At 47.2% G+C, this 25,280-nt stretch overlaps 1 protein-coding gene across 2 annotated transcripts; it reads right to left on the reverse strand.

Moving 5' to 3' along the window:
• Positions 1–799: 799 nt before the first annotated feature.
• On the reverse strand, positions 800–25,242 carry LOC129019603 (WD repeat-containing protein 87). 2 transcript variants are annotated; one of them, XM_054462530.2, is made up of 7 exons: positions 25,089–25,242; positions 21,031–21,100; positions 14,715–14,835; positions 12,684–12,854; positions 9,138–12,016; positions 8,113–8,381; positions 800–6,531 (listed from the first exon to the last, which is right to left on the reverse strand). In XM_054462530.2, exons 3-7 carry the CDS (start codon positions 14,787–14,789, stop codon positions 1,154–1,156), a joined length of 8,772 nt encoding a protein of 2,923 aa, XP_054318505.2. In that variant the 5' UTR covers positions 14,790–14,835; positions 21,031–21,100; positions 25,089–25,242; the 3' UTR covers positions 800–1,153. The 2 variants fall into 2 exon arrangements, with proteins under 2 accessions (XP_054318505.2, XP_054318504.2); XM_054462529.2 differs by lacking the exon at positions 21,031–21,100.
• Positions 25,243–25,280: the final 38 nt, after the last annotated feature.

The raw sequence follows: 25,280 nt of genomic DNA on the forward strand, positions 1-25,280 counted from the left end.
CCCCCCCAAAAAAAAGAAAATTTTATAGAGATGGGGTTTCACCATGTTGCCCAGGCTGGTCTCAAACTCCTGGGCTCAAATGATCCTCCCACCTTGGCCTCCCAAAGTGCTGCGATTACAGTTGTCAGTCACCATGCCTAGCCTAAACTCTTTTTTTTTTTTTTTTTTTGCTTTAACTTCAGATGGCCTCACCCCTTAGTGCCATCCAGTGATGAAGTCACCAGGTGGAGGTGGTACTGGCTAAAACTTGAAGATTATTCCTTTACTCTGAGAATCTCCTCAACATCCACCATTCCTGCTATCTGGAACTCAAGTCATCAGCATACAGAACTACAATCAGAAAAATAGAGTCAGCTCCACTGTAGGCCCCCAAATACTAAGGGACAGAATGTTGCATCTTCTGATTCTAAAGCCCATTCTCTTTCCACTATATCAATACCTCTCAAATTCATGCCAAATATACATTAGGGACAAATACTAAGGGACAAAATATTGCATCTTCTGATTCTAAAGCCCATTCTTTTTCCACTATATCAATACCTCTCAAATTCATGCCAAATGTACATTAGTTTTTGTGTCTGGTACTTTCCTTCTTAGAGTGTGCTTGGGGAGGATGGTGGGAAGGAATGAAGAGGACAAGGACAGACTCGTCTGCCTCAATACATCAACACAGTGGACACCCCTGTCTTTTGGGAAGCTTCCCCCTCTCTCAGGAGTACGTGAGTAAGTTGTTTCCCTGGCTACCTTCCTGGGGAACCAAAGTTTGCGGGGAAAGAACACATCAAAGTGCTTGTTGCAAACAAGAACCTCCTCTTTATTCCACATACAGAAGCTGCGTTTCCAGAGCTGGGAAAGGGCTTCGACCTGGCCCTACCTCTGTGTGGGCCTAGAGATGAAGGTCTAGGGCCGGGCGTGGTGGCTCACGCTTGTAATCCCAGCTACTTGGGAGGCTGAGGCATGAGATTTGCTTGAACCCGGGAGGCAGAGGTTGCGGTGAGCTGAGATCGTGTCATTGCACTCCAGCCTGGGCAATAAGAGTGAAACACCGTCTCAAAAAAAAGAGAGAGAGAGAGAGAGATGAAGGTCTAGATCCTGGTAACCAGGCCTTTCTCCAGTTGGCAATGAAAAGTCCCAACCTCCAGTCAGTCCCAAATTAGAGAGTGGGAGCAACGGTGTGTGTCAGTGCCTTGGTGAGATGAAGATCAGCTTCAGGCAGGCTCTTCCAGGCAAGTTCTAAGATCCCATACCGGGCAATGCCCATGGGAAGGATGGTGTGCACACAGTTCTGCCACGGGAGGGGTACCACACTCTGGAACTTCTGAGGACTTCTAGGAGTATGAGAACCACCACAAAACAGGCAGCAGAACAGCCGTTCCCCGGGAACTAGCTCTGTGGCTTTTAGGGCCTCTTCGTAGATGATCTCTTGTGGTTGAGGTTCCTCTCTCATTAGCAGCTCCCGAAGCAGCTTCTGGATTCTGGGGGACTTAAGTTGGTACAGGTCCATGAGCTGGTAGAACTGTTCCATCCAAGCAGTGCTGTCTTTTGGATATTGCTGCTGCAGCATCCGCAAAACATGGTACAGTGCCACAAATGTCTCCCACAAAGGCAACTCTTCCTTTGTTTTAGAAATGGGCCGTGTCTTCTTCTCTAACTTGGGCAATTTAGGAAACCTGCGTTTATCCTTAAAATCCCAGAAGTCTTTTTGAAACATCAGTGCCAGGGTTTGTTTTTCCACAGAGGCATGGGCACTTCGAAAAATGTCTCTAGTGGCAGGATAAAAGTATTGCATTTCCATCTCCTTGTGAGCAATGGATATCCGCTGTGCCATCCCACTTCTGTAAGGTTCTCCTAGAAGATGCCAATTTTTAGCCCTTGGGTCTGGAATCCTCTTGGTAGCTAATGGGGACTTTTGTGTGGGGACAGCCAAAGGTTTTGGCCCACTCTCCTTTTCCTTTGCTTTTATAGGAGGAATCACTTTCAGGTATTTTGGACTCATGGACTCTCTACTGGGTTTTGAGATCCTTGTGCCTTGTGACTCCAGGGCCTGTCTGTGATGGTACACGATGGCTTCAAGTTTGGCCAGCTGCAGCCATTCTAAGTTTCCCTTTGAGGCGAGGTCTTTGAGCAGCTGGCACAGTCTACGGAAACCATACCTGGAAAGCTGTTCTCCCGCTTCCATTTGTTCTAGGACATGGCGGATCCACTCTACATCTGAGAGGCTTACGTCTGCATGTTGTTCCTTAGCCGGCATTTGGGAGAGAGGTAACTGTACCTCAGTCTGTCCCATCAGAGGTGGATGCTGCAAAAACCACTTCCACCAGGCACCTAGTGGTTTGTGTTGGAGTTCCTCAGCTTCCACCGTCCTCCTTAATATGTGGGACATAAATGGGGTCTTTAAGTCCTGTGCTTGGGACTCCAAAACTGTACCCAAAACATGTGGAGGTATGGGTTCATATTTTCCCATCACTTCTCTTTCTTTATCCATTGTCCCTGAGAATTTCCTGGGTATTTCAACTACTGTGGCCTTTTTATCTTCCCAGGATATTTGTTTCTCTGGCACTGGCACTGGTGTTTTCTCTTTCATCTCCAGAGCTGTTGACATCAGTTTCTTCAAAGGGCTTTTTAGAACTCCTAGTCTTACAGCCCTGCCTTTGACATGAGGAACTCCTCTTAAAATGGAAAGGACCCTTTCCCTTCCTCTTAGGCTCTTTCTTCTTTGTTCTTGTAACTTAAATTGTTTTTCTTTTTTTAAGATATCTTTTTCCCTGTCCACCTCTTCTTCCAATGAGCAGCTCTCCTCTTCCTCTTCCTCGTCACTCAAACTTTCTGTCTCTTCCTCACTCATAATTTCTTCTTTCTCCTCCAACACTTCTTCCTTCTCCTGAACCTCCTCCTTCTTCTTTTCCTTTTTTTTCCTCTTCTTCTTCTCCTCCTCCTCTTCTTTTTCCACTTGCTTCTCCTCCCCTTCCTCCTCCTCCTCCCTTTCCTCCTCGTCCTCCCTTTCCTCCTCGTCCTCCCTTTCCTCCTCCTCCTCCCTTTCCTCCTCCTCAGAAGACAAACTCTCTTGCTTTTCTAGTTCATCTAACAGGCTTTCCATTTCTTCAGAAAAACGCTCTTCACTTTCCACTTCATCCACTTGACTGGAAAACTTTTCCTTTGGTTTGTCAACTCTCTTGGCCTCTTTCCTCTTTCTCCACCTTCGTTTAAGGAATGGGATTACCTCTTCTTCTTCTATTCCTCCTTCCTCTTCATCATCCAGTATGACTTCTGAATGCTCTCTGGCCAATTTGCTCTCTTCCTCAGTCATTTTTTCTTCTTTGTTTATCATTCTTCTCATTTCCTTGGCCAGTTTTCTCTGCTTCCGAGTCAGTTTCTTCTCATCTTTAGTCAGTTCTGATAGTTTTTCAGAAAAATCCCACTCTTTGATATCCAGCTTACTCTGTTCTATACTCAATCTGCTCTCCTTAACAAAGAGTGCCCTCTTTATCTTTGTCATTTTTATTTCTTCCTGTGTTAGTTTCCTTTCATCCCTGGTTAGTTTTTGAAGTGCCTTTAAGATTTTGTTCAGTTTTGCTGGTTCCTTGGAAAGGCTCTCCTTTTTTTTAATCAACTTCCTTGAAGCCTTGGCTAACTTTCTTTGCCCCTGGGCAAATATTCTCTGTCCTCTAGTAAATTCCAGTTTTCCTTTGGCAATTTCGCTTTCCTCCATGGCCAATATCCTGTCTTCATGTAGCAGTATCTTCTCCTCTAGTGACAATTTTCTCTCAAATAGTTCTTGTTCAACTTTAGTCATTTTCCTTTGTCTAGAAGTTTCTGGAGTCTCTCCCTTAGACAGTGTTTCCTTTCCCTCAACCAGTCTCATCTTCTCCTTGGCCAGTCTTTTCATTTCCAGGTTCAATGCCTTTTCTTCCTTAGCAATATCCAACTCTCCTCTGAGCCGTTTCTTTCCTTGGACCATTGCCTTCTCCAGAGCTAATTTCATTTTTTCCTGGGCCAATTTCTCCTGTTTCTTGGCCAGACTATCCTTTACTTGGACCAATTTTTTCTCTGTTTCAGCCAGTTTCTCCTTCTTCTTGATCATGGTCTCCTTTTCCTGTGTCAGCTTCTCCTCTACCTGAGCCAGTATCTTCTTGAACATTCCCAATTTGTTCTTTACTTGCACTAATTGCTTTCTGCTGTGGGTGAGTCTTTCTTTGTTATAGAGTAGGTTTTCTTTCCTCTGAGCCAATTTTTCCTTCTCCTGGGCCAGATTCTTCTTTTCCTGAGCCAGATTCTCCTTCTGGTACAGTATCATCTTATTCTTTGTGAGTTCTTCCATGCTGTTGATCCATCTTTCCCTTTTCTGGGCCAGTTTCATCTTTTTCTCAATCAATTGCTCCCTTTTCCGTCCCAGTCTTTCCTCTTCCTCAGGCATTTTTTCCTTGTGCTGGGCCAGTTTCTCCTCTTCCTGGATCAGCAACTCTTCTTCCTGGGCCAATTTTGTCTCTTCTTCAGACAGTTTCTCCCTTTGCCAGGCCAATGCCTCCTCTTCCTCAGCCAGTTTCTTCTTTTCCTCAACCAGTTTCTCCTCTTCCTGATTCAGTTCCTCTTCTTTCCAAGACAGTTCTTCCATGTCCCATTCCAGTTCCTCCAATTCCTGAGCCAGCTTCTTTTCTTGCCAGTCCAGATTTTGTTCCCTCTGGGGCAGTTCTTCCACTTTCTGGACCAATATGTTTTTCACCTCGGCCAGTTTCCCTCCTTTCTTTGCTAGTTTCTCTTCTTCTCTAGCCACTTTCTCCCATTTCTTGGCCAGTTTCTTCCTTTTCTGGGCCAATTTCTCTGCCTCCTGGCTTAGCTTCTCCCCTCTTTGGGCCAGTGTTTCCTCTTTCTGGGCAAACTTACCCTCTACCTGGGCCATTTCCCTGTCTTCCTGGGTTATTTTCACATATGCCTGGGCCAGTTTTCTCTCTTCCTGGGCCAACTGTCTCTCTTCTTGTGCAAGTTTCTCTTCTTCTTGTGCTAATTTCCTCTCTTCTTGGGCTCGTTCTTTTTCAGCTCGGGCTTGTTTCCTGTGTATTCTGGCCCATTTGTGTTCTTCTTGGATCTGTCTCTGCTCTTCCGTGACCTGCTGTTCTTTTTCTTCCCCCTCCCGAGACACTTCTTCCTCCAAAGTCACTTCTTCCTCCAAAGTCACTTCTTCCTCATCCTTGTACTGTTGCTCCTTGGACTTAGATGATAACATATTTTCCCAGACTTGTTTCCACTCCTCCCATTTCAGCTTCTTGTCCTCGTGAAGCATTTCCTCCTCTGGGGATAGCTTCTCTCCAGCCTGATGTAGTTTCTCCTCTTCCTGAAGAAGCCTCTTCTCCCATTCTTCCTTCCATGCCTTCCAGGATTTCCTTGTCTCACCATGGACCTGTTTCCACTCATCCCAGGCCTTTTTCCAGTCCTGCCAAGATGGTGTCCTCTCAATCATAACCTGTTTTCCTTCTTGTTTGACCACTTTCTCCTCTAGTGTGGCCATTTCCTCCATTTCCTCACTTATATCCCTCTCTTCTTTGGACATTTCCCTCTTTATTTTTCCTACTTTTCTTTCCTTCTGGACAGCTTTCCTCTCTTGCTTAGGAGACTTCTGAAAGGTTTTCTTCTCTTCTTTCTTTGATATTTCTTTTCCCTTGGTTACATTACCTGGTTCTAAAAAAATAACTTTCTTTTTCTTGCCCTTTTTCAAAATCACTTGGGTTTCCTCCAAGCCTGGTATGTTTCTTGCTTTCTCTTGTGCTTGTTCTTCTTCCCTTGGCATCACTTCCTTGTGTCTGATCACCTCTTGGGTCACACCTTGTATCATATCCTCTCTAATTGCTCCTTCCTGGATAAAAACTGGTTTCTCCTCTGGCGGGACTACATCCCAATCAAGGTCCTCAAGCAGAACCTTACTTTCTTTCTTCAATAGGGGGCAGATCTCCTGAAAGAGTTCCCAGCTGGGGTGCCTATCTACCAGCGTCTCCTGAGCAAATGTCACTAGCTCAGCGTTTAGATTTTCTGACATTTTTGTTTGGGAACCAGATATCCTCAGGGTCATAAGACGACATAGATCGTCCCTCCATGATGAGCCATCTCCAGCAGTTGACCTGCGGCCAGATATTCCAGAGGCTCCCCGCCCTTGGATTTTAACCTTTTTAGTAACTGGCTGTTCCATTACAGGAGGTGTAGTTTCCTCAGTTATAACTTTGGCTTCTTTTCCCTTTTTCTTGTGCTTCTTTTTGAGTTTCTGAGCTGTTGCTTTCTTGTCTCTTTTGTCACGTATTTTCCGCAGCCTCTTCAGGGTCAATGCAATGTGATCCTTCGAGATATCTTTCTCTTGAGAATCAACATCTTTTGAGAGCTTTATTACACTGGTGCTTGAAGACCATTTGGAATAGACGGATGCTTCCTCCATCTCAATTGGTGCGGCCTCAGTCCCACTTTCATCCTCTAAGAGGCCTGGCTCTGTGCTCATCTGTTTAGAGTCTCTCTCTTTCGTCTTCTTGAGAACCCGCAACCATTTTCGGCCTGCAGGAAAAATCGAGAGATGGAGGTAAGCAAAGTATGGGAAGCTAAATGAAACCCTTCCCAATATTAGGTGTAAGCTAAGAAGAACTGTCATAAAAGAAGGAGCAACAGAGAGAACTGAGGCCTTAAAAAAAAAAAAAAAAGCATTCTCTTTGCTTTATTCCTAGCCCCCTACTCCTGCCAAATTCTAGAGAGCTAGGCCTTAGAGTCTTCCTGAGTTTGAGTGGATCCTTCCTTAGAAAGTCTTTTTTTTCATTGCTTTCATAAAAATCAATTTTATTGAGGTATAATTTACACAGGATATACCCATTTTAAGCAAACAGTTTGATGAGTTTGAAAAATGTATACACTTTTGTAACTACTGCAATCACAATCAGGATATAAGGCATTTCTATTATCCCCCTAAATTCCCTCCTATATAGTGTCCTAGTCAACATCTATCTACCCTTAATCCCTGGCCGTAGGCAACCACTGATCTGCTTTCTGTGACTGTAGATTCATTTGCCTTTTTTAGGATTCCAAATAAATAGAATCATTAAAAAATGTGCTCTTAGGCCAGGTGCGGTGGCTCACGCCTATAATCCCCGCACTTTGGGAGGCCGAGATGGGTAGATCACGAGGTCAGGAGATCGAGACCATCCTGGCTAACAGGGTGAAACCCCGTCTCTACTAAAAATACAAAAAATTAGCTGGGAGTGGTGGCGGATGCCTGTAATCCCAGCTACTTTGGAGACTGGGGCAGAGAATTGCTTGAACCCAGGAGGCGGAGGTTGCAGTGAGCCGAGACCACGCCACTGCACTCCAGCCTGGCGACAGAGTGAGACTCTGTCTCAAAAAAAAAAAAATGTGCTCTTTTGTGTCTGCTTTCTTTCAACAGTTTTTGAGATTCTTCCATGTTGTTGCATGTATCACTCTTTTTTATCACAGTAGTATTTCAGTTTATGAATACACTATAATTTCCTTATCTATACACTTTTTAAAAAAATTATACTTTAAGTTCTGGGATACATGTGCAAAACGTACAGGTTTGTTACATAGGTATACAGGTGCCATGGTGATTTGCTGCACCCATCAACCCACCATCTACATTAGGTGTTTCTCCTAATGCTAGCCCTCCCTTAGTCCCTCACCCGAGAATGTCTTTTCTATGATGAGATCTTTCCACTTATCTCTCTTCCCACCTGGTATCTCTCTCTTTTTTTTTTTTTTTTTTTTGAGATGGAGTTTCACTCTGTCACCCAGGCTGGAGTGCAGTGGCACCATCTCGGCTCACTGCAACCTCCACCTCCTGGGTTCAAGTGATTCTCCCACCTCAGCCTCCCAAATAGCTGGGATTACAGGCACCCACCATCATGCCTGGCTAATTTTTGTATTTTTAGTAGAGACGGGGTTTCACCATGTTGGCCGGGCTGGTCTCAAGCTCCTGACCTCAAGTGATCCGCCCACCTCAGCATCTGCTGGAATTACAGGCATAAGCCATCATGTCCCGCCAGCCCACCTAGTATCTCTTGATCCACTTTAACTCTAACTACCCTGCCTCTTGGGGACCTTGAGGCACAGACAAGATTACCCCTTACATACTATGCTTTTTGACCCTTGCTCGGCCTCGTCTTTGGCCTTTGCTGGGCTTGATGGCCACTTCAGATTCTTCAGAAACTGTAGGAGGTGTCAGGGAGGATTTAAGTTCAGAAGTCTTTGAGACATCTAAAGAAAAAGCTGGCTTTTCATCTCTATGTGACAGGGTCAGGTTTTCATTCAATCTCTGCTCCACTTGAGTGGAAATGATTTGGAGATCTGTGGCCCGCATCCCCAGCAGATGGTCCAGGGGTTCCTCCCCGATCATCTGCTGCCTATAAAAGTCAAAGGAGAAGAAGGACTATGCTGAGTCAGGAACAAAAGGGAGAATGGGAAGCAAAAAACGGTTGTGGAACAGGCAGGAGGCTTGGCAAAGTGGCCAAGAGAGATGGCATATGCAGAGGAAAATAATGGCTGAGACAAAAGAAACTATCTAGGAAGCCAAGATGGCAATGAATGGAGTGATCTGTATTGGAGGCTGTAGAAGCAGGAGAAAAGGATGAAAATGGAACTTGAAGAGGTAGCGGACACATAGGAAAAGCAATGGAGAAAGGGGTAAGCAGGCCAGGTATGGTGGCTCATGCCTGTACTCCTAGCACTTTGGGAGGCCAAGGTGGCAGGAAGATTTCTTGAGCCCAGGAGTTCGAGACCAGCCTGGGCAATATAGTGAGACTCTGTCTCTACAAACAATTAGGCAGTGTGGTGGTGCATGCTTGTAGCCCCAGCTACTCAGAAGGCTACGGCAAGAGGATTGCTTGAGCCTGGGAAGCAGAGGTTGTAGTGAGCCAAGATTGCGCCACTACACTCCAGCCTGGGCAACAGAGTAAGACCCTGTCTCAAAAAAAGGAAGAGGAGGAGGAAGAGGAGTGAACAGTCAGGGGATTGTCAAGGTTAGTCATCTAGAAGTGAGCAAAGGCTATGAGAAAGAAGAAACATCAGGGAGAATTAATGAACAGGGATGAAGAAATAGCAAAGGAAAGGAGGGGGATAATGGGGAATGGGGTGAAGAATTGAGGGAAGCACAAACTTACTGCATCTCCCGAAAAGTCTCTTGTTTCTGGATCAGCTGTAAGAGTGAGGTCCTAGAGCGGATTCCAATCTCAGCCATGAGGCTTAGGGTCTTGATCCTCACTCTTTCATCCTTGTCCATTAATCCTTGAGCCAGAGGCATGGCAAAAAGATGAGTAATCATTCCTAGACGCTTCAGCCCTTCCCAAGCTAGTTCTCGGATCAGCGGGTTGGAATTGGTTGTATCATCCAGTAGCCGACGGGCTGTCTCAGAGCGTAGGGCTGGAGACACCTGGTAAGAGGCAAAGATTTGCCCTAGTGCACCAACACAGCACTGGTACTTCAGCAAGGAAGCATGGACCATAATATTGAGCATTGTCTCAATCATGCTATTAATAGTTATTTCACTCATCTTTCTTCCCAGCCAACTTCGATTTGCTCCATCTGTAAGGACACTGTAGGTTACATCCTTGGAAAGTCTCATTTCTAGGAAGTGTTCATCCTCCTCCGTCTTCTTTGGATATTCTATATTACTTATAGCTCTTACCCTGCTGTGCCAGAAAAAGAATTCTTGAGACCTGTCCCATTCCAGCTCCCGCTGGGGTGCATGCAGGTTGCACTGTAGGTATATTGGGGTGCCCTCTGGCCAAAGACGGGCACGAATCACTGAATTGGGGATATAGCAGTCAGGGGCAAAAAGCCATTCCCGCCCATGACCAAAGTAGTATCGCAATATCTGATAGGGGTTGAGTCCATCCCAGCTAGTCAGTTGTAGCTGGGGAGGAAGCACACAATGGCGTTGGTAACGTTTGCTCACCTGCATCCAATCTTCCATGTCCTGCAAAGAATAATGCATGGAGGAACGCAGTAACACTGGGCTCCCTTCCTCATCTTCTTCTATCACATGTGGCACAGAATGGTCAAAGGCAATGGCCCGGTTGTTGACAAGGTTCTCCAGACCCACTAATTTCTGTTGCGCTCGTCCAAGGTAGATGTACTTGGGCACAAACATCATCTCAAAGGAGAAGAAGAAGCTTGGTATGAAAGGCTTAGGGACCTCCAGTACTTCATCTGATATGCTCATAAAGGAAAGGCGAGTCAGCAGGGCTGGGGGAAGCAATTTTAAACAGGACACTAGGTAAAGACTCTGGTTAAAAGTCACAAGCAGGTCACCCCGGTCATTTGCAAAACAGACTGGGCCAAAGTGCAGTGATGAGTCCAGAATGGCTATGAGTCTGCCATGGAAGTCCCAGATCCGAACAGAGCCATCGGCAGAACCTGTGACGAAAAGACTCAAGGAGAGGCAGACATCAAAGGATGTGATGGCACACAGGTGCAGAGGCAGTGTTTCTATGAATTTCAAGCCATTCTGTGACCCAGAGGACAGAAAATCATGGAACTTCCAGAGACGCAGGCAGTTTTTCTCTGTGATGGCACCCACAGACTTGGGCAAGAGTATCAGATGTGTTAGGTGACAGCTGCTGAGAATGCTGGCGAGAGGCCGCAGTTGTACTTTGACCCCATCAAGCACAGCTTCTGACAGGTGCACATAGTCATCCATTCCATAGGAACAGAGCAGAGAGTTTCCTTGGCCACCAAAAATCCCTCCAGACAGCGTGGAGAGTGCCAGTACGGCACCAAAGTGCATGAATTTTTCTAATCGAGCACAGCTGTGCTGGGAGAGCACTCTTATCACACCACTCTGGTGCCCAGAGAATATCAGTCCCTCTAGACCCCGCCCCAAGTTGAAATGCCCATAAGCCAGGCATTGTACAAAGTCCTGAGAATTTGGTGAGGTGCCTAAGAGATACTTGGCTGGGCAAGGGCAGCGGGTTGTGTCAAATACCAGAACCTCTGAGCTGCCTGTTGCTACAAAGAGCTCCTCTTTACCTGGGTCGTAGGCCCAATCCACAGCCCGGTCCAGGATTGAGAAGGGCCAGGTGATAACCAGAAGGTCCCCTGTTATTGGGGACACAAAGCGCAACAAGCCATCCTCAGTGGTACACAAGATCCGGAACCAGTTATTTCCACAGTAGACCCGACGCAACTGCTGGGGAGCAGAGCCACAGACATTGAAGAGGCTGTAGAAGCAGGGCAGGCGGCGCAAGGAAAAACTATGGGCAGTTTGGCAGAAGAAAGTAATGCTGTCAATAAACTGGAGCCGGTACAGCTCCTCGCCAAGCTCTAGCCGCCTAAGCAGGCTCCCTGAAGTCAGGTTCCACTCCTTGATTAGGCTGTCACTACCAGCTGTTAGCAGGGTGTGGGCCTCTGGTCGGCTGCGGATACAGATCACTCCTGATTGATGGGCCTGGAAACTGTGGAGTGGATGGCCCTGCTGGAGGCTCCAAACTTGGATTTCCCCAGCTTGGTTCCCAGCATAGAGAAAGCCCTGATCAAAACAGGTGAAGCAGCAGGTGATGGAGGAGCCGCTGCTGGTGGACATGAACCTCTTTACCTCTCCCAGCTGGCCCTTGCCCTGGCGCATAAGGACCCTCACCACCGTCTCACACAGGGCCAGGAGGGAGCCACTGGGACCATTCAGCACGATGTCCTGGACAAGCTCATCACCTGGCATGGGGACCATGTGGGCTATTTGGAGGCCCGTGCCACCTCGCTCAATGACCCAGGTCACCACTGCCCCCAGGATGCCAGACAGAAGCATCTTCATTTCCGGGTCATAGCAGAGGCAGCTGATGTTGAAGCGGCAGGGCACTTTACCCAGGGGTTTGAATGCCCGAAAGTGGTCCCCAAAGAGTCGCAGGATCAGGTCACCACAGTAGACCACGAGGATATGAAAGGAACCTGTATGGACCATGGACTGGATGGGTGGCAATCGTTCAGTCATGGAGAATGTTCTTTTCTCAACCATGTCCTCAGTTTTGCTCTTCATCCATACTACAGCCTAGAAGAGAATAAGAAGGGAACTGCCTAGGCCGGGTGAGGTGGTTCATGCCTGTAATCCCAGCACTTTGGGAGGCCAAGGCGGGTGGATCACCTGAGGTCAGGAGTTCGAGACCAGCCTGGCCAACATGGTGAAACCCCATCTCTACTAAAAATACAAAAATTAGCTGGGTGTGGTGGCAGTGCCTGTAATCCCAGCTACTCAGGGGGCTGAGGCAGGAGAATCGCTTGAATTCAGGAGGCAAAGGCTGCAGTGAGCCAAGATTGCACCACTGCACTCCAGCCTGGGTGAGACTCCGTCTCAAAAAAAAAAAGAAGATGAAACTACCTAGAGCTGATAGTAGGGCAGAATATTCCCTTATTTCCCCATGTTTTGTGTTAAGGAGGAATTGGAGGACTCTAGAGTGATTTTATCCCTTGGTGATGGGAATTGGAAATATGGTAGAGGCAGGAACCCTAGGACCCTTTTCCTAATCTTGGTTTACTTCGGGGGAGCCATACAACCTACTCAACATGAGGACTATAATTGGAGAAAGGATGAGGAGAGATTTCTGGTTCCAGACCACATTCATTCATGGAGAATATCCTCCTTTGTCAATCTGGGCTAACAGCTATATGGGCATGGCTCTTGGAGAATGGGCCAAGAAGGGGAAGAAAGGCAGTCTTACTTGTATTTCTTTTGTGCTTGATGTCACCCAAGAGAGGGAGGCGAAGAAGTGGGCGTCACTGAAGTAATAGCATACACACGGCATATTTTGAGGATAGCGAGACTCTTTGAACAGTACCTGGGACCGGTCGCTCAGCACAACTAGGCAATTCTTTGGGTCTTCTGAAGGTTGCTGGAGAGAGGCGTGGCATAAACTAAGAGGCCAGGGCACAGAGGCACTAAATATATTCTCACACAAGTCACAGTTGGAGCAGTTCCCAAAGTCATGCCTCCCACCCAAAGGACCTACTCCTGTTACACTCACACGTGCATAACTTATCACCTGTGGCACAGCTATACTTCACAAGCATGTAACAAATCCCTCAATGCATGAGGAAACACAACCCTGCAGAGCCTCTGTGTGCAAATTTTATAGTGTGAACACAGGGAAAAATGATGTTCTTTTCAACATGAAGTTAGCCACGCCTGCTCTCTAACATTCTTTTTTTTTTTTTTTTAGATGGAGTCTCGCTCTGTTGCCCAGGCTGGAATGCAGTAGCGTGATCTCAGCTCACTGCAACCTCCACCTCCCAGGTTCAAGCGATTCTCCTGCTTCAGCCTCTCAAGTAGCTGGGACTACAGGCACATGCCACCAGGCCCTGCTAATTTTTTGTATTTTTAGTAGAGATGGAGTTTCACCATGTTGGCCACGCTGGTCTCGAACTCCAGACCTCAGGTGATCCGCCCGCCTCGGCCTCCCAAAGTGCTGGGATTACAGGCATGAGCTACTGCGTCCGGCCCACTCTAACATTCTCGCTTGTGTCTAGAAGGTACATGTACCATAAAAGACACAATATTTAACAGAATAGTCAGGCAAGTACATCACCTTACACCCACATGGAATATAGCGGAGTCTCCCAAAGTCAGTGCAGCTCTAAGTTACTGAAGCTTAAAGCTGCACTAAGGGAGACTCTTGGGACACCCTATCTGGCCTTTAAATTTGACAGAGGACAAGCATTTATACAATATATATATTATCCCACGGTGATAGAGCATGTGCTATGAAACGTGCATCTGGGATCCTGTATTTTTTTTTTTTTTTTTTTTTTTGAGACAGTATCTTGCTCTGTGGCCCCAGGCTGCAGTGCAGTGGCCTGATTTTGGCTCATTGCAACCTTTGCCTCCCGGATTCCAAGTGATTCTCCTGCCTCAGCCTCCCGAGTAGCTGAAACTACAGGCATGGGCTACCACACCCGGCTAATACTTTGTATTTTTAGTAGAGACGGGATTTCACCATGTTGCCCAGTGTGGTCTTGAACTCCTGAGCTCAGGTGATCTGCCTACCTTGGCCTCACAAAGTGCTGACATTACAGGCATGAGCCACCACGCCTGGCCCTGGGATCCTTGTATGCAGAGCCAACCATAGCAAAACTGAGCTTGGCAACTGTTCTCTCTGGTGCCTCCTCCCCTGTTTTAAAAAATCTCTCAGCCAGGCGCGGTGGCTCATGCCTGTGATCCCAGCACTTTGGGAGGCCGAGGCAGGCAGACTGCCTGAGCTCAGGAGTTCATGACCAGCTTGGGCAACATGGTGAAACCCTGTCTCTACTAAAAATACAAAAAATTAGCCGGGCGTGGTGGCGTGTGCCTGTAGTTTCAGCTACTTGGGAGGCTGAGGCAGGAGGATTGCTTGAACCTGGGAGGCTGAGGTTGCAATGAGCCGAGATCATGCCACTGCACTCCAGCCTGGGCGACAGAACGAGACTGTGTCTCAAAATAAATAAAATAAAATAATAGAAAAACTCTCTTTCCAGAAGGTCAGTTCCTCTTACAATCCTCCAGAGTGTTCACTTTCCACTATCAAAATGTCCTTGCGAGAAGTCTGTGACTCATGGAAATTGATGGCCTACCTCCTTCTAAGGTGGTGACTATCTTTGTAGTATACGCTGTTTGCTTCCTGTTCTCAAGGACAATCTGTAGCTCTTCTGAAATGCTCATGACTGTAAGACAGGTAGTAACCAACCTATAATATGTTTATGTCCTACATATACATTACCTTGCTATTATTTATGGTGTCATTTAGGAGGAGTTTTAAATCTTTCCACAGGGGAATGAGCCTGGGGGAAGACATCACTGTAAGACTCCCTTGGCCCTCCTGAGGACTGTTGCTTAAAAACCTGTGGGAATCCAAAAGAGCCTGGCTTAGTCACTGCTATTTTCCGAGGAGCTAGGAATCAGAAAGCAAGAACAATGAACTCATGTTTATTGAACACCTTCTGAAAGTCAGGAACTGTGCAGAAGACATACCTTCTCATTTCATCCACTCTACAGCCCAGTAAGGTAGGCATTATCTCATTTTATAGATGAGAAAACTGAGGCTTGGAGAGAGCAAATGGGGAGTGAATCTTAGCGTGTTCCTATCGTAACCCAGTAACATATATGGGTGAGAGAACCAGAGAAACCGAGAGAGGGGCTGGGAAAGAATACCCTCACAGGCAAATAATAGTCCTTCACATTTTGTGGTGTGTCCGGAGAGCATTTTGTGAAGACTGTGGGTTCTCAAAGTATGGTCCCTGGACCTCCTGAACAAGGATTCCTGGGGGTAAGTTTTATTTTATTTTATTTTATTTATTCATTTATCTATCTATTTTTGAGACAGAGTCTCGCTCTGTCACCCAGGCTGGAGTGCAGTGGCCCAATCTTGGCTCATGCAACCTCTGCCTCCCAGGTTCAAGCGATTCTCCTGCCTCAGCCTCCCGAGTAGCTGGGATTACAGGCACGTGCCACCATGCCCAGCTAACTTTTGTATTTTTAGTAGAGATGCGGTTTCACCATGTTGGCCAGGCTGGTCTTGAACTCCTGACCTCAGGTGATCCACCCGCTTCAGCCTCCCAAAGTGCTGGGATGACAGGCGTGAGCCACTGCGCCCAGCCACCTGGGGGTAAGTTTAAAAAAAAAATAAAGCCGGGCACAGTGGCTCACGCCTGTCGTCCTAGCACTTTGGGAGGCCAAGATGGGCAGATCACGAGGTCAGGCGATCAAGACCATCCTGGCTAACACAGTGAAACCCCGTCTCTACTAAAAAATACAAAGAATTAGCTGGGCGTGGTGGTGGGTGCCTGTAGTTCCAGCTACTTGGGAGGCTGAGGCTGGAGAATGGCATGAACCCAGGAGACAGAGTTTGCAGTGAGCCGAGATCGCGCCACTGCACTCCAGCCTGGGCGACAGAGTGAGACTCCATCTCAAAAAAATAAAAAATAAATAAAAATTAAAAAATCAGGTGATCCTCCTGCCTCAGCCTTCCAAGTAGCTGGGACCACAGGCATGCACCACCATGCCTGGCTAACTTTTCAAACTTTTTTTTTGTAGAGATGGGGTTTTTCTTTGTCGCCCAGGCTGGTCTTGAACTCCTGGGTTCCAGCTTTAACTTCTCAAAGTGCTGGGAATACAGGTGTGACCCACAACACCGACCTGTAGGTGTTAAAATGCATATTCCTGGGCTCCCCCCCAGACCTACTGAATCAGAACCATGGAAGTGGGACCCAGGAACCTCCACTTGTAATGAACTCCCTGGGTGATTCTACTGACATCTCCTCCTGAAAAAGGAACTAGAGATACGGGGCACCCAGGACTAAGAGTCAGCCCCAGCTAGCACATATGGAGAGAGGATCCAGCCATTTGGCCTTGCAGGCTTCCCTGGCTGTGTGGAATCAGGTAGCTCCTTTTTTTTTTTTTTTTTTTTTTTGAGACAGAGTTTCACTCTTGCCCAGCCTGGAGTGCAATGGCGCAGTCTTGGCTCACTGTAACCTCCGCCTCCAGGGTTCAAGTGATTCTCCTGCCTCAGCCTCCTGAGTAGCTGGGATTACAGGTATGCACCACCACGCCCAGCTAATTTTGTATTTTTAGTAGAGACGGGGTTTCACCATGTTGGCCAGGCTGGTGTCAAACTCCTGACCTCAGGTGATCCACCCACCTTGGCCTCCCAAAGTGCTGGGATTACAGGCGTGAGCCACCAAGCCCGGCCTCAGGTAGCTCTCTTACGGGAGGTACATCTGCTGTTCATTGTCCTCTTCCCCGTTCCCTTTTCTTTGGCCTTCATGAGGACAAACCTCTACTCTTCCTGGTTGTACAGTGAATTACTTTTAACATACCCCCTCTGTCAGGGAGTCTGTCACTACTGGTGGGACAACTGGCTAGTTTTTCCTCTTTTGTAAAATGAAAATGCCACTGTTGCTTATGTTACAGGATTGTTGCAAAGATTAAATAGGATCATTTATGTGAAAACCCTTTTAAGCATACTCTGAAGTGACAGACACTTACGACTGCTGTTTGTAGGCTGGCCTAGTTCTCAGACAGGTGACCACTCTATTTCCTTCCAACTCATACTTGGTGCTTTTCAGCTGCTCTGGAAACAGGACAGTTAAATTTATAGTCTGGCCAGCAGAGGGCAACGGAGGCCAACCTTTCCTGCCAGATGTAGCACTTCATCCGTTTAGAGAAATGGTGGGAACTTGTTAGAAATGCAAATTATTGGGCCCCACCCCAGACCTACTCAATTGGAAATTCTGAGATTAAGGCCCATCAATGAATAATTGTTGTTGCTGCCCATCAATCTGACATTAAGGCCCATCAATGAGTTGTTGTTGTTGTTGTTTTGTTTTGTTTTTAAGAGATAGGGTTTTGGCTGGGCACCGTGGCTCACGCCTGTAATCCCAGCACTTTGGGAGGCGGAGGAGGATAGATCACCTGAGGTCAAGAGTTCGAGACTAGCCTGGCTAATATGGTGAAACCCCGTCTCTACTAAAAATACAAAAATTAGCTGGGCGTTGTGGCAGGCGCCTGTAATCCCAGCTACCCTGGAGGCTGAGGCAGGAGAATCACTTAAACCCAGGAGGCAGAAGTTGCAGTGAGCCAAGATTGTACCACTACACTCCAGCCTGGGAAAGAGTGAGACTCAGTCTCAAAAAAAAAAAAAAAAAAGAAAAAAAGAGACAAGGCTTTGCTCTGTTGCCCAGGCTGTAGTGCAGTGGCACCATCATAGCTCACTGTAGCTTTGAACTCCGGAGCTCAAGTGATCCTCCCACTTCAGCCTCCCACATGCTAGGACTACAGGCATGTGCCACCACACCTGGCTAATTTTTGTTTCTTTGTTTTGTTTTTGTAGAGACAGGGTCTCACTATGTTGCCCAGGCTGGCCTTGAGCTCCTGGTCACAAGTGATCCTCCTACCTTGGCCTCCCAAAATGCTGGGATTTCGGGCATGAGCCACCACGCCTGGCCTATTTTGTTTTTTTGTTTCAATTTTTGTAGAGATGGGAGTGGGGGTGGGGTAGGGATGAGGGGGTGTCACTATGCTGTCCAGGCTGGTCTCTAACTCCTGGCCTCAAGCTTCGGCTTCCCAAAGCCTTGGCTTCCCAAAGTGCTGGCATTACAGGCATGAACCGTTGCACCTTGCTTCAACAATAACCAAAATGTGAAAAACACTGGTTTAGAGAACGGTTGGAGTCCCAATTCATTTGGCTTGGGCTTCCTGAAGCAAGGTCAGCAAAACACACCTTCTGGTATGGCTAAGCCGAGGCTCTGTGTTGCCACAGAGACTTGCTCACTGGATTTGGGATGAGGGAAAGCAGCAGGCAAAACTTACCATCATCATCTCACATGCATACAGTGGGTGAGAGCCCACAGAAAAGCTTTCAACATCAATCATTTCCTTAGTTCTGGAAAGAATCCTGAGAGGCAGATATCATTATCTCCATTGTACAAAAGAGGAACATGAACTCAAAGAGGAAAAAGGGATGTGTTTGAGTCTACAAAGGGCAGATCAAGACTAAGATCCACCGGGTGCAGTGGCTCATGCCTGTAATCCCAGCACTTTAAGAGGCTGAGGTGGGTGGATCACGAGGTCAGGAGTTCAAGAACCAGCCTGGCCAACATGGTGAAACCCTGTCTCTACTAAAAATACAAAAATTAGCCAGGCACGGTGGTGGGCGCCTGTAACTGCAGCTACTCGGGAGGCTGAGGCAGGAGACTCGCTTGAACACGGGAGATAGAGGTTGCAGTGAGCCGAGATCACGCCATTGCACTCTAGCCTAGGTGACAGAGCAAGACTCCGTCTCAAAAAAAAAAAAAGACTAAGATCTAATCCACAGTTCAGGATTCTTCTACTATATCAGAGGAGGAAGAGGTTTTGCTGGCTGATGCTAAGAAGGCTCTCCGATCCACAAATCCACTCACAATGGGAACTTGGGACTGGCTGGCAGCACACACCATCCTGTCTCTTTCCACGCTCCCTAGACTGCATGCTGCCCTCCTGCGATAGCTGTCTCCATTCTGTTCCACTCAACCCTGCACTTGCTGCTCATTCTGAATGCCTTTCAGGCTCTAGTTGATCTGCTTCAGATCCTGCACAGCACTGGAGGCCCCTGTGGGAGTTACCCCAGGCCAAAGTGGGAGGCTCACTCGCTTGCAGCCAGAAGTTCAAGGCCAGCCTGGGCAACATAGTGAGACCCTGTCTCTACAAAAAAAAAAAAAAAAAAAAAAAATTAGCCAGGCATGGTGGCATGTGCTTGTGGTCCTAGCTATTTGGGAGGCTGAGGTGGGAGGATCACTTGAGCTCAGGAGGTTGAGGCTGCAGTCAGCTATGATGGCCCCACTACATGCCAGCCTGGGTGACAGAGCAAAATCCTGTCTTAAAAAAAAAGGCCAGGTGCGGTGGCTCATGCTTGTAATCCCAGAACTTTGGGAGGCTGAGGTGGGTGGATCATGAGGTCAGGAGTTCAAAACCAGCTTGGCCAACATGGTAAAACCCTGTCTTTACTAAAAACACAAAAATTAGCCAGGCATGGTGGCGGGTGCCTGTAATCCCAGCTACTCAGGAGCCTGAGGCAGAGAATTGCTTTGAACCCAGGAGGTGGAAGTTGCAGTGAGCCAAGACTGCGGCACTGCATTCCAGCCTGGGCGTTAGGGCGAGACTCCATCTCAAAAACAAAACAAAACAAAAAACACCAAAAAACCCAAACAACAACCACAACTCAGAGTTACCCCACTGGCCCCTTCTTGCGGCCCCGGAGCTGCTGAGAGAGTAGTCGTTTGTAACAAATATGCGGTCACTAACATCACTTCCCATATTCCAAATAGCTCCACTGGGTCCCACTTCTCTTGACCGGCCTACAGAGAGCAAGTGGTTGGGACTATTTGGGGGAATATTTCTAGGTGATGAGTGAGAAGGAGGACTTTCAAACCCCAAATCTCTATGTTTATTTAATTTTATGTTTTTTTTTTTTTTTGAGACAGGGTCTTGCTCTGTTGCCCAGGCTGGAGTGCAGTGGTAGAGTCACAGTTCACTGCAGCCTCAAACCCCTGGGCTCAAGCAGTCCTCCTGCCTCAGCCTACTGAGTAGCTGGGACCACAGGCACACACCCCCATGCCTGGCTAATTTTTAAAAAACTTTTTGTAGATACAGGGTCTCCCTATGTTGCTTAGGTGGTCTCGAACTCCTGGGCTCAAGCGATCCACCTGCCTCAGCCTCCCAAAGTGCTGGGATTACAGGTATGAGACACTGCACCTGGCCCTCTATGTTTATTTCCTTATTTATTTATTTGCCACTCTTTCCCACACCATAGACCAGTTTCCTTGGGTTAGCCTCAGAGGATGACATTCAACTCCCTAATCCCAGTACCTGTCCTTAAAAGCAAGTTTGTAGTGAGCTCCAGATGCTTTAATCCCAACAGTCTTGTTTAATATCTTTTATTTCTTTTTTCCTTTTTATTTTTTTGAGACAGAGTCTCACTCTGTCACCCAGGCTGGAGTGCTGTGGCACTATCTTGGCTCACTGCAACCCCCGCCTCCGGAGTTCAAGCAATTCTCCTGCCTCAGCCTCCCGAGTAGCTGGGATTACAGTCATGCACCACCATGCCCAGCTAATTTTGTATTTTTTTTTTTAGTACAGACGGGGTTTTACCATGTTGGCCAGGCTGGTCTCGAACTTCTGACCTCAGGTCATCTGCCTGCCTCAGCCTCCCAAAGTGCTGGGATTACAGGCATGAGCCACCATGCCCGGCTGATTGTTTAATATCTTAACACAAAGATAATCTAATGGGAGAATTCAAGCTCTGTGGCCAATTTAGCATGAAGGGTATTTGGGACCAACGAATGTTATTCCTGCAGACTGTGGAGACAAACCAGGTCCATGACTGGGTGTTGACACTGGAACTATATTCCTTTTCTTAGCACCAGTCCACTGTAAGGTACAGCGTTAGTGGTGGCCTGAGGAAAGGCAAACCTCCCACGAGCTTTGCCTTGTTAAAGAGAGTTGACTCTAGGGGGCGCTGCACTCCACGACACGGTCAGGCCCCTGGGCTCCCTTTGGCTCACTTGTTGGCTCCAATGTGCTCTGCTACAGGTGAGTGTGAGGTGATCCAGGCAGGTTTCTTGCTCCCTAGAGCTTACAGTCATCAAAGAAGAGATATAAAATGGATTACAGTGGGAAATTCTAGGTGATGGGTTATATTATCCTTTAGAACTTTTCTGCAACTTTTAATTTTCTCAAATTAAATTGCAAATTAAATTCAGTTTTAAGAAGGAAAAGTATGAAGTGCTTTGAGTACATATAACGAGGAGACCTGGCCACCCAAAAGGAAGGTGATGAGTGCGCCACACTGTGAGACAGGGCCCTGCATGGATTATATAACCTTGCAGGTGGTCTCACATTTGGGCACAGGGGTGCAGAAAGTCCAGCTGATATCAGAAGGGCCTAATTAGTTGACTGTAAAGTCAGAGGGGCAACCTAGGCTTACTTGGTTCTTTGAATGACATTACTCATAAGGAGCCCAAGTTTGTCCCCAGGGTCTGGGAGTGTTACTCTGGCCTTCAGGTGGCTGCGTAGCTAGGGCTGGGAGTGGAATGCATTTAACTTTCTTAATGGGAAGAAATAATTTTCCAGGCTGACAAACATACATTAACAGGGTGGGCTAGTTTCTGTTGGATGGAAGAGTTACCCTGGATCCCTGAGAAGTAACAACAGTATCCAGGATTAATTACGTTGTAAAGTAGTAACCAGGCGTTTTACATATCTTTTAATTCTTATTTATTTATTTTGAGACAGGGCCTCACTCTGTCACCCAGGCTGGAGTGCAGTGGCATGATCATGGTTCACTGCAGCCTCAACCACTCCAGCTCAAGTGATCCTCCTGCCTTAGCCTCCTGAGTAATTGGGACTACAGGCTAGTGCTACCACACCTGGCTAATTTTTGTACTTTTTGTAGAGATGGGGTTTCACCATATTACCCAGGCTGGTCTCAAACTCCTGGCCTCAAAGAATCCACTTGCCTCAGCCTCCCAAAGTGTTGGGATTACAGGTGTCAGCCACTGCACCCAGCCAATTTGGTTTAATTCTTACAATTATTCGAACGACTTAGCTATTATCCTCCCTGTAATTAAACAACTTTTTTGTTTTTTGTTTTGTTTTGTTTTGAGTCGGAGTCTCACTATGTCGTCCACGCTAGAGTGCAGTGGCGCCATCTCGGCTCACTGCAAGCTCCGCCTCCCAGGTTCACGCCATTTTTCTGCCTCAGCCTCCTGAGTAGCTGGGACTACAGGCACCCGCCACCATGCCTGGCTAATTTTTTGTATTTTTAGTAGAGACGGGGTTTTACCATGTTAGCCGGGATGGTCTCGATCTCCTGACCTCGTGATCCACCTGCCTTGGCCTCCCAAAGTGGTGGGATTACAGGCATGAGCCACTGCGCCCGGCCATTAAACAACTTTTAAAAATGGACATGGTAAAATATTGAAAATGTACTAAGGAGCAGGTAAGGGAAAAAAAGTCACCTTTTCACACCTGACCATCTGTCCTTCTGTTTCCCCTTCCCAGAAGTAACTCTGGTTGTGTCTTTCGTGTATGTGTGTGTGTGTGTGTGTGTGTGTGTGTGTGTGCGTGCGCTTTTTTTTTTTTTTTGAGATGGAGTCTCTGTCTGTCGCCCAGGCTGGAGTGCAGTGGCGTGATCTTGGCTCACTGCAACTTCTGCCTCTTGAGTTCAAGTGATTCTTGAGCCTCAGCCTCCCTAGTAGCTGGGATTACAGGCGTGCGCCACCACACCCAGCGAATTTTTTGTATTTTTAGCAGAGATGTGGTTTCGCCATTTTGGCCAGGCTGGTCTCAAACCCCTGACCTCAAGTGATCCGCCCACCTCCCAAAGTGCTGGGATTACAGGCCTGAGCCACTGCGCCTGGCCTTTCTTGTGTGTTTCTAAAGGTGTTCTGTACATACACAAGCATATATATATAAATTTTTTTTTTTTTTCGAGACGGAGTCTTGCTCTGTTGCCCAGGCTGGAGTGCACTGGCGCCATCTTAGTTCACTGCAAGCTCCGCCTCCCAGTTTCACGCCATTCTCCTGCCTCAGCTTCCCGAGTAGCTGGGACTACAGGTGCCCGCCATCATGCCCAGCTAATTTTTTCTATTTTTTAGTAGAGACGGGGTTTCACCATGTTAGCCAAGATGGTCTCAATCTCCTGATCTCATGATCCACCCGCCTTGGCCTCCCAAAGTGCTGGGATTACAGGCGTGAGCCACTGTGCCCGGCCAAAAATATTTTTCTTATGCAAGTGATAATATACTATATACACTGTTATTCACCTTTTTTTCTGTTAATATACCTTTAAGATTAATTCATATTAATACATATAACTCTGTTTCATTTCCCAACAGTTACTAGCTGCAGGGTATTCCACCGTGTGGCTGAACTATCATTTATTTATCCAAATTTCTATTAATGGACATTCGGTAGTTCCCAACCTTTTGCTACTGCAGCTAATGCCGCAAATGAGTATCTTTGTTAGTGCCTCATAACATTTTAATTTTATTTGATTTTAATTAACTTAAATTGTAGAACTGAGGCCAGGCATGGTGGCTCACGCCTGTAATCCCAGCACTTTGGGAGGCCGAGGCTGGCGGATCACGTCCGGAGATCGAGACCATCCTGGCTAACATGGTGAAACCCAGTCTCTACTAAAAATACAAAAATTAGCTGGGTGTGATGGCGCATGCCTGTAATCCCAGCTACTCGGGAGGCTGAGGCAGGAGAATCACTTGAACCAGGGAGTCGGAGGTTGCAGGGAGCCGAGGTGGCGTCACTGCACTCCAGCCTGGTGACAGAGTGGGACTCTGTCTCAAAAATATATATATATAGAACTGAAGCAATGAAAACATTTTTGCATTAACCTAACTTGGAATAATATTTTGGATATATTTGGGTAAAATAAAATATTAAAATTAATTTCATAGCTGGGTGAGATGGCTCACGCCTATAATCCCAGCACTTTGGCAGGCTGAGGTAGGAAGATGTCTTAAGGCCAGGAGTTCAATACCAGCCTGGGCAACATAGCAAGAAAAAAAAAGTAAGTAAATAATAATGATAAAATGAATTTTACCTGTTTATGTAAAAGTTAAAATTGCATATGTGGCTTGCATTACACATAAAAACACACACATATATAATTTTTTTTCTTTTTTTAAAGAGACAGGGTTTTGCTTTGTCGCCCAAGCTGGAGGGCAGTGGTGCAGTCATGGTTCACTGCAGTCTCAAACTCCTGGGCTTAAGCGATACTCAGCCTCTTGAATAGCTGGGACTATGGCCACATGCCACCACGCCTAGCTAGTTTTTCAGTTTTAGTAGAGATAGGGTCTTGCTATGTTACCCGGCCAGTCTCCAACTCCTGGCCTTAAGTGATCCTCCTGCCTCGGTGGCTCAAAGTGCAGGATATATTTCTCTTAGCTAGTATTGCTCTACATTGTTGTAGTCTGGTGGTGGCCTGATATCCCTACTGGACTGAAAGCTCCCTGAAGGTAGGACTCCAGTCTGTCTGGATTTCTCTTGTGTCTCCATAATCACCCAACCTGACATGGAATAGGTGCTTAATCCATTTTTGTTGAATGAGTGGAAAAATGTGCTCTCCCAGGAAGAAATATGCTTCCCAGCTTCAAGTGTTAGTGAACATCTTCCTAGAAGGCAGGCTGAGGCGGAAAGGGTATTGACTCCGGCTTCTCCACCAGAGGACCTTGCAATTCCAGTCAATTCCCTCGGTAACTCTTACGGAGGAGTGGCAATATACATTAAAAAAGGAGTGTGTGTTGCGGGGTATTCCGCTGCTTGGTTATGTCACCAGGTGGATTAAATTTGGACAAAATTTCCCAAGGTGTAGGTACTCTACAAACACTAGTTACCCTCAGGAATGTGCGATCAACAAAAAAATGCAAGATAACAAGGCCCCTAGGCAGCCCCCGGGTCTTGTGGCTCCCGTCGGAGGCAGAGCTCTGGAGCCGCCTACGCCGGGGAGAGGCGACTACACCTGGGGCCCCTCACCCTCGGGCCTCCTGCACGGGGCGGGGAAGGCAGGGCGTCTCGGTCTCAAAGCATCGGCGGCGCCTGTTACCTGCGACAGGATTCCCGACAAGGGACGGGTACGGCGTGTGCACTCAGGAGCTCCTAGAGCTAGGGGAAGCGACTAAGAAGCTACCTGGCGGATGCTGCGAGAGGACTCCGCCCACAGAACGGTTGGCCCTCACCCCGCAGCCAGCGGACTCCCCGAGGCCAGGGGTCTGAACGCGCGTGCGCATGGGCGCGC

Source organism: Pongo pygmaeus, chromosome 20 (genome assembly GCF_028885625.2).
Source record: "Pongo pygmaeus isolate AG05252 chromosome 20, NHGRI_mPonPyg2-v2.0_pri, whole genome shotgun sequence".
Classification (NCBI taxonomy): Eukaryota; Metazoa; Chordata; class Mammalia; order Primates; family Hominidae; genus Pongo; species Pongo pygmaeus.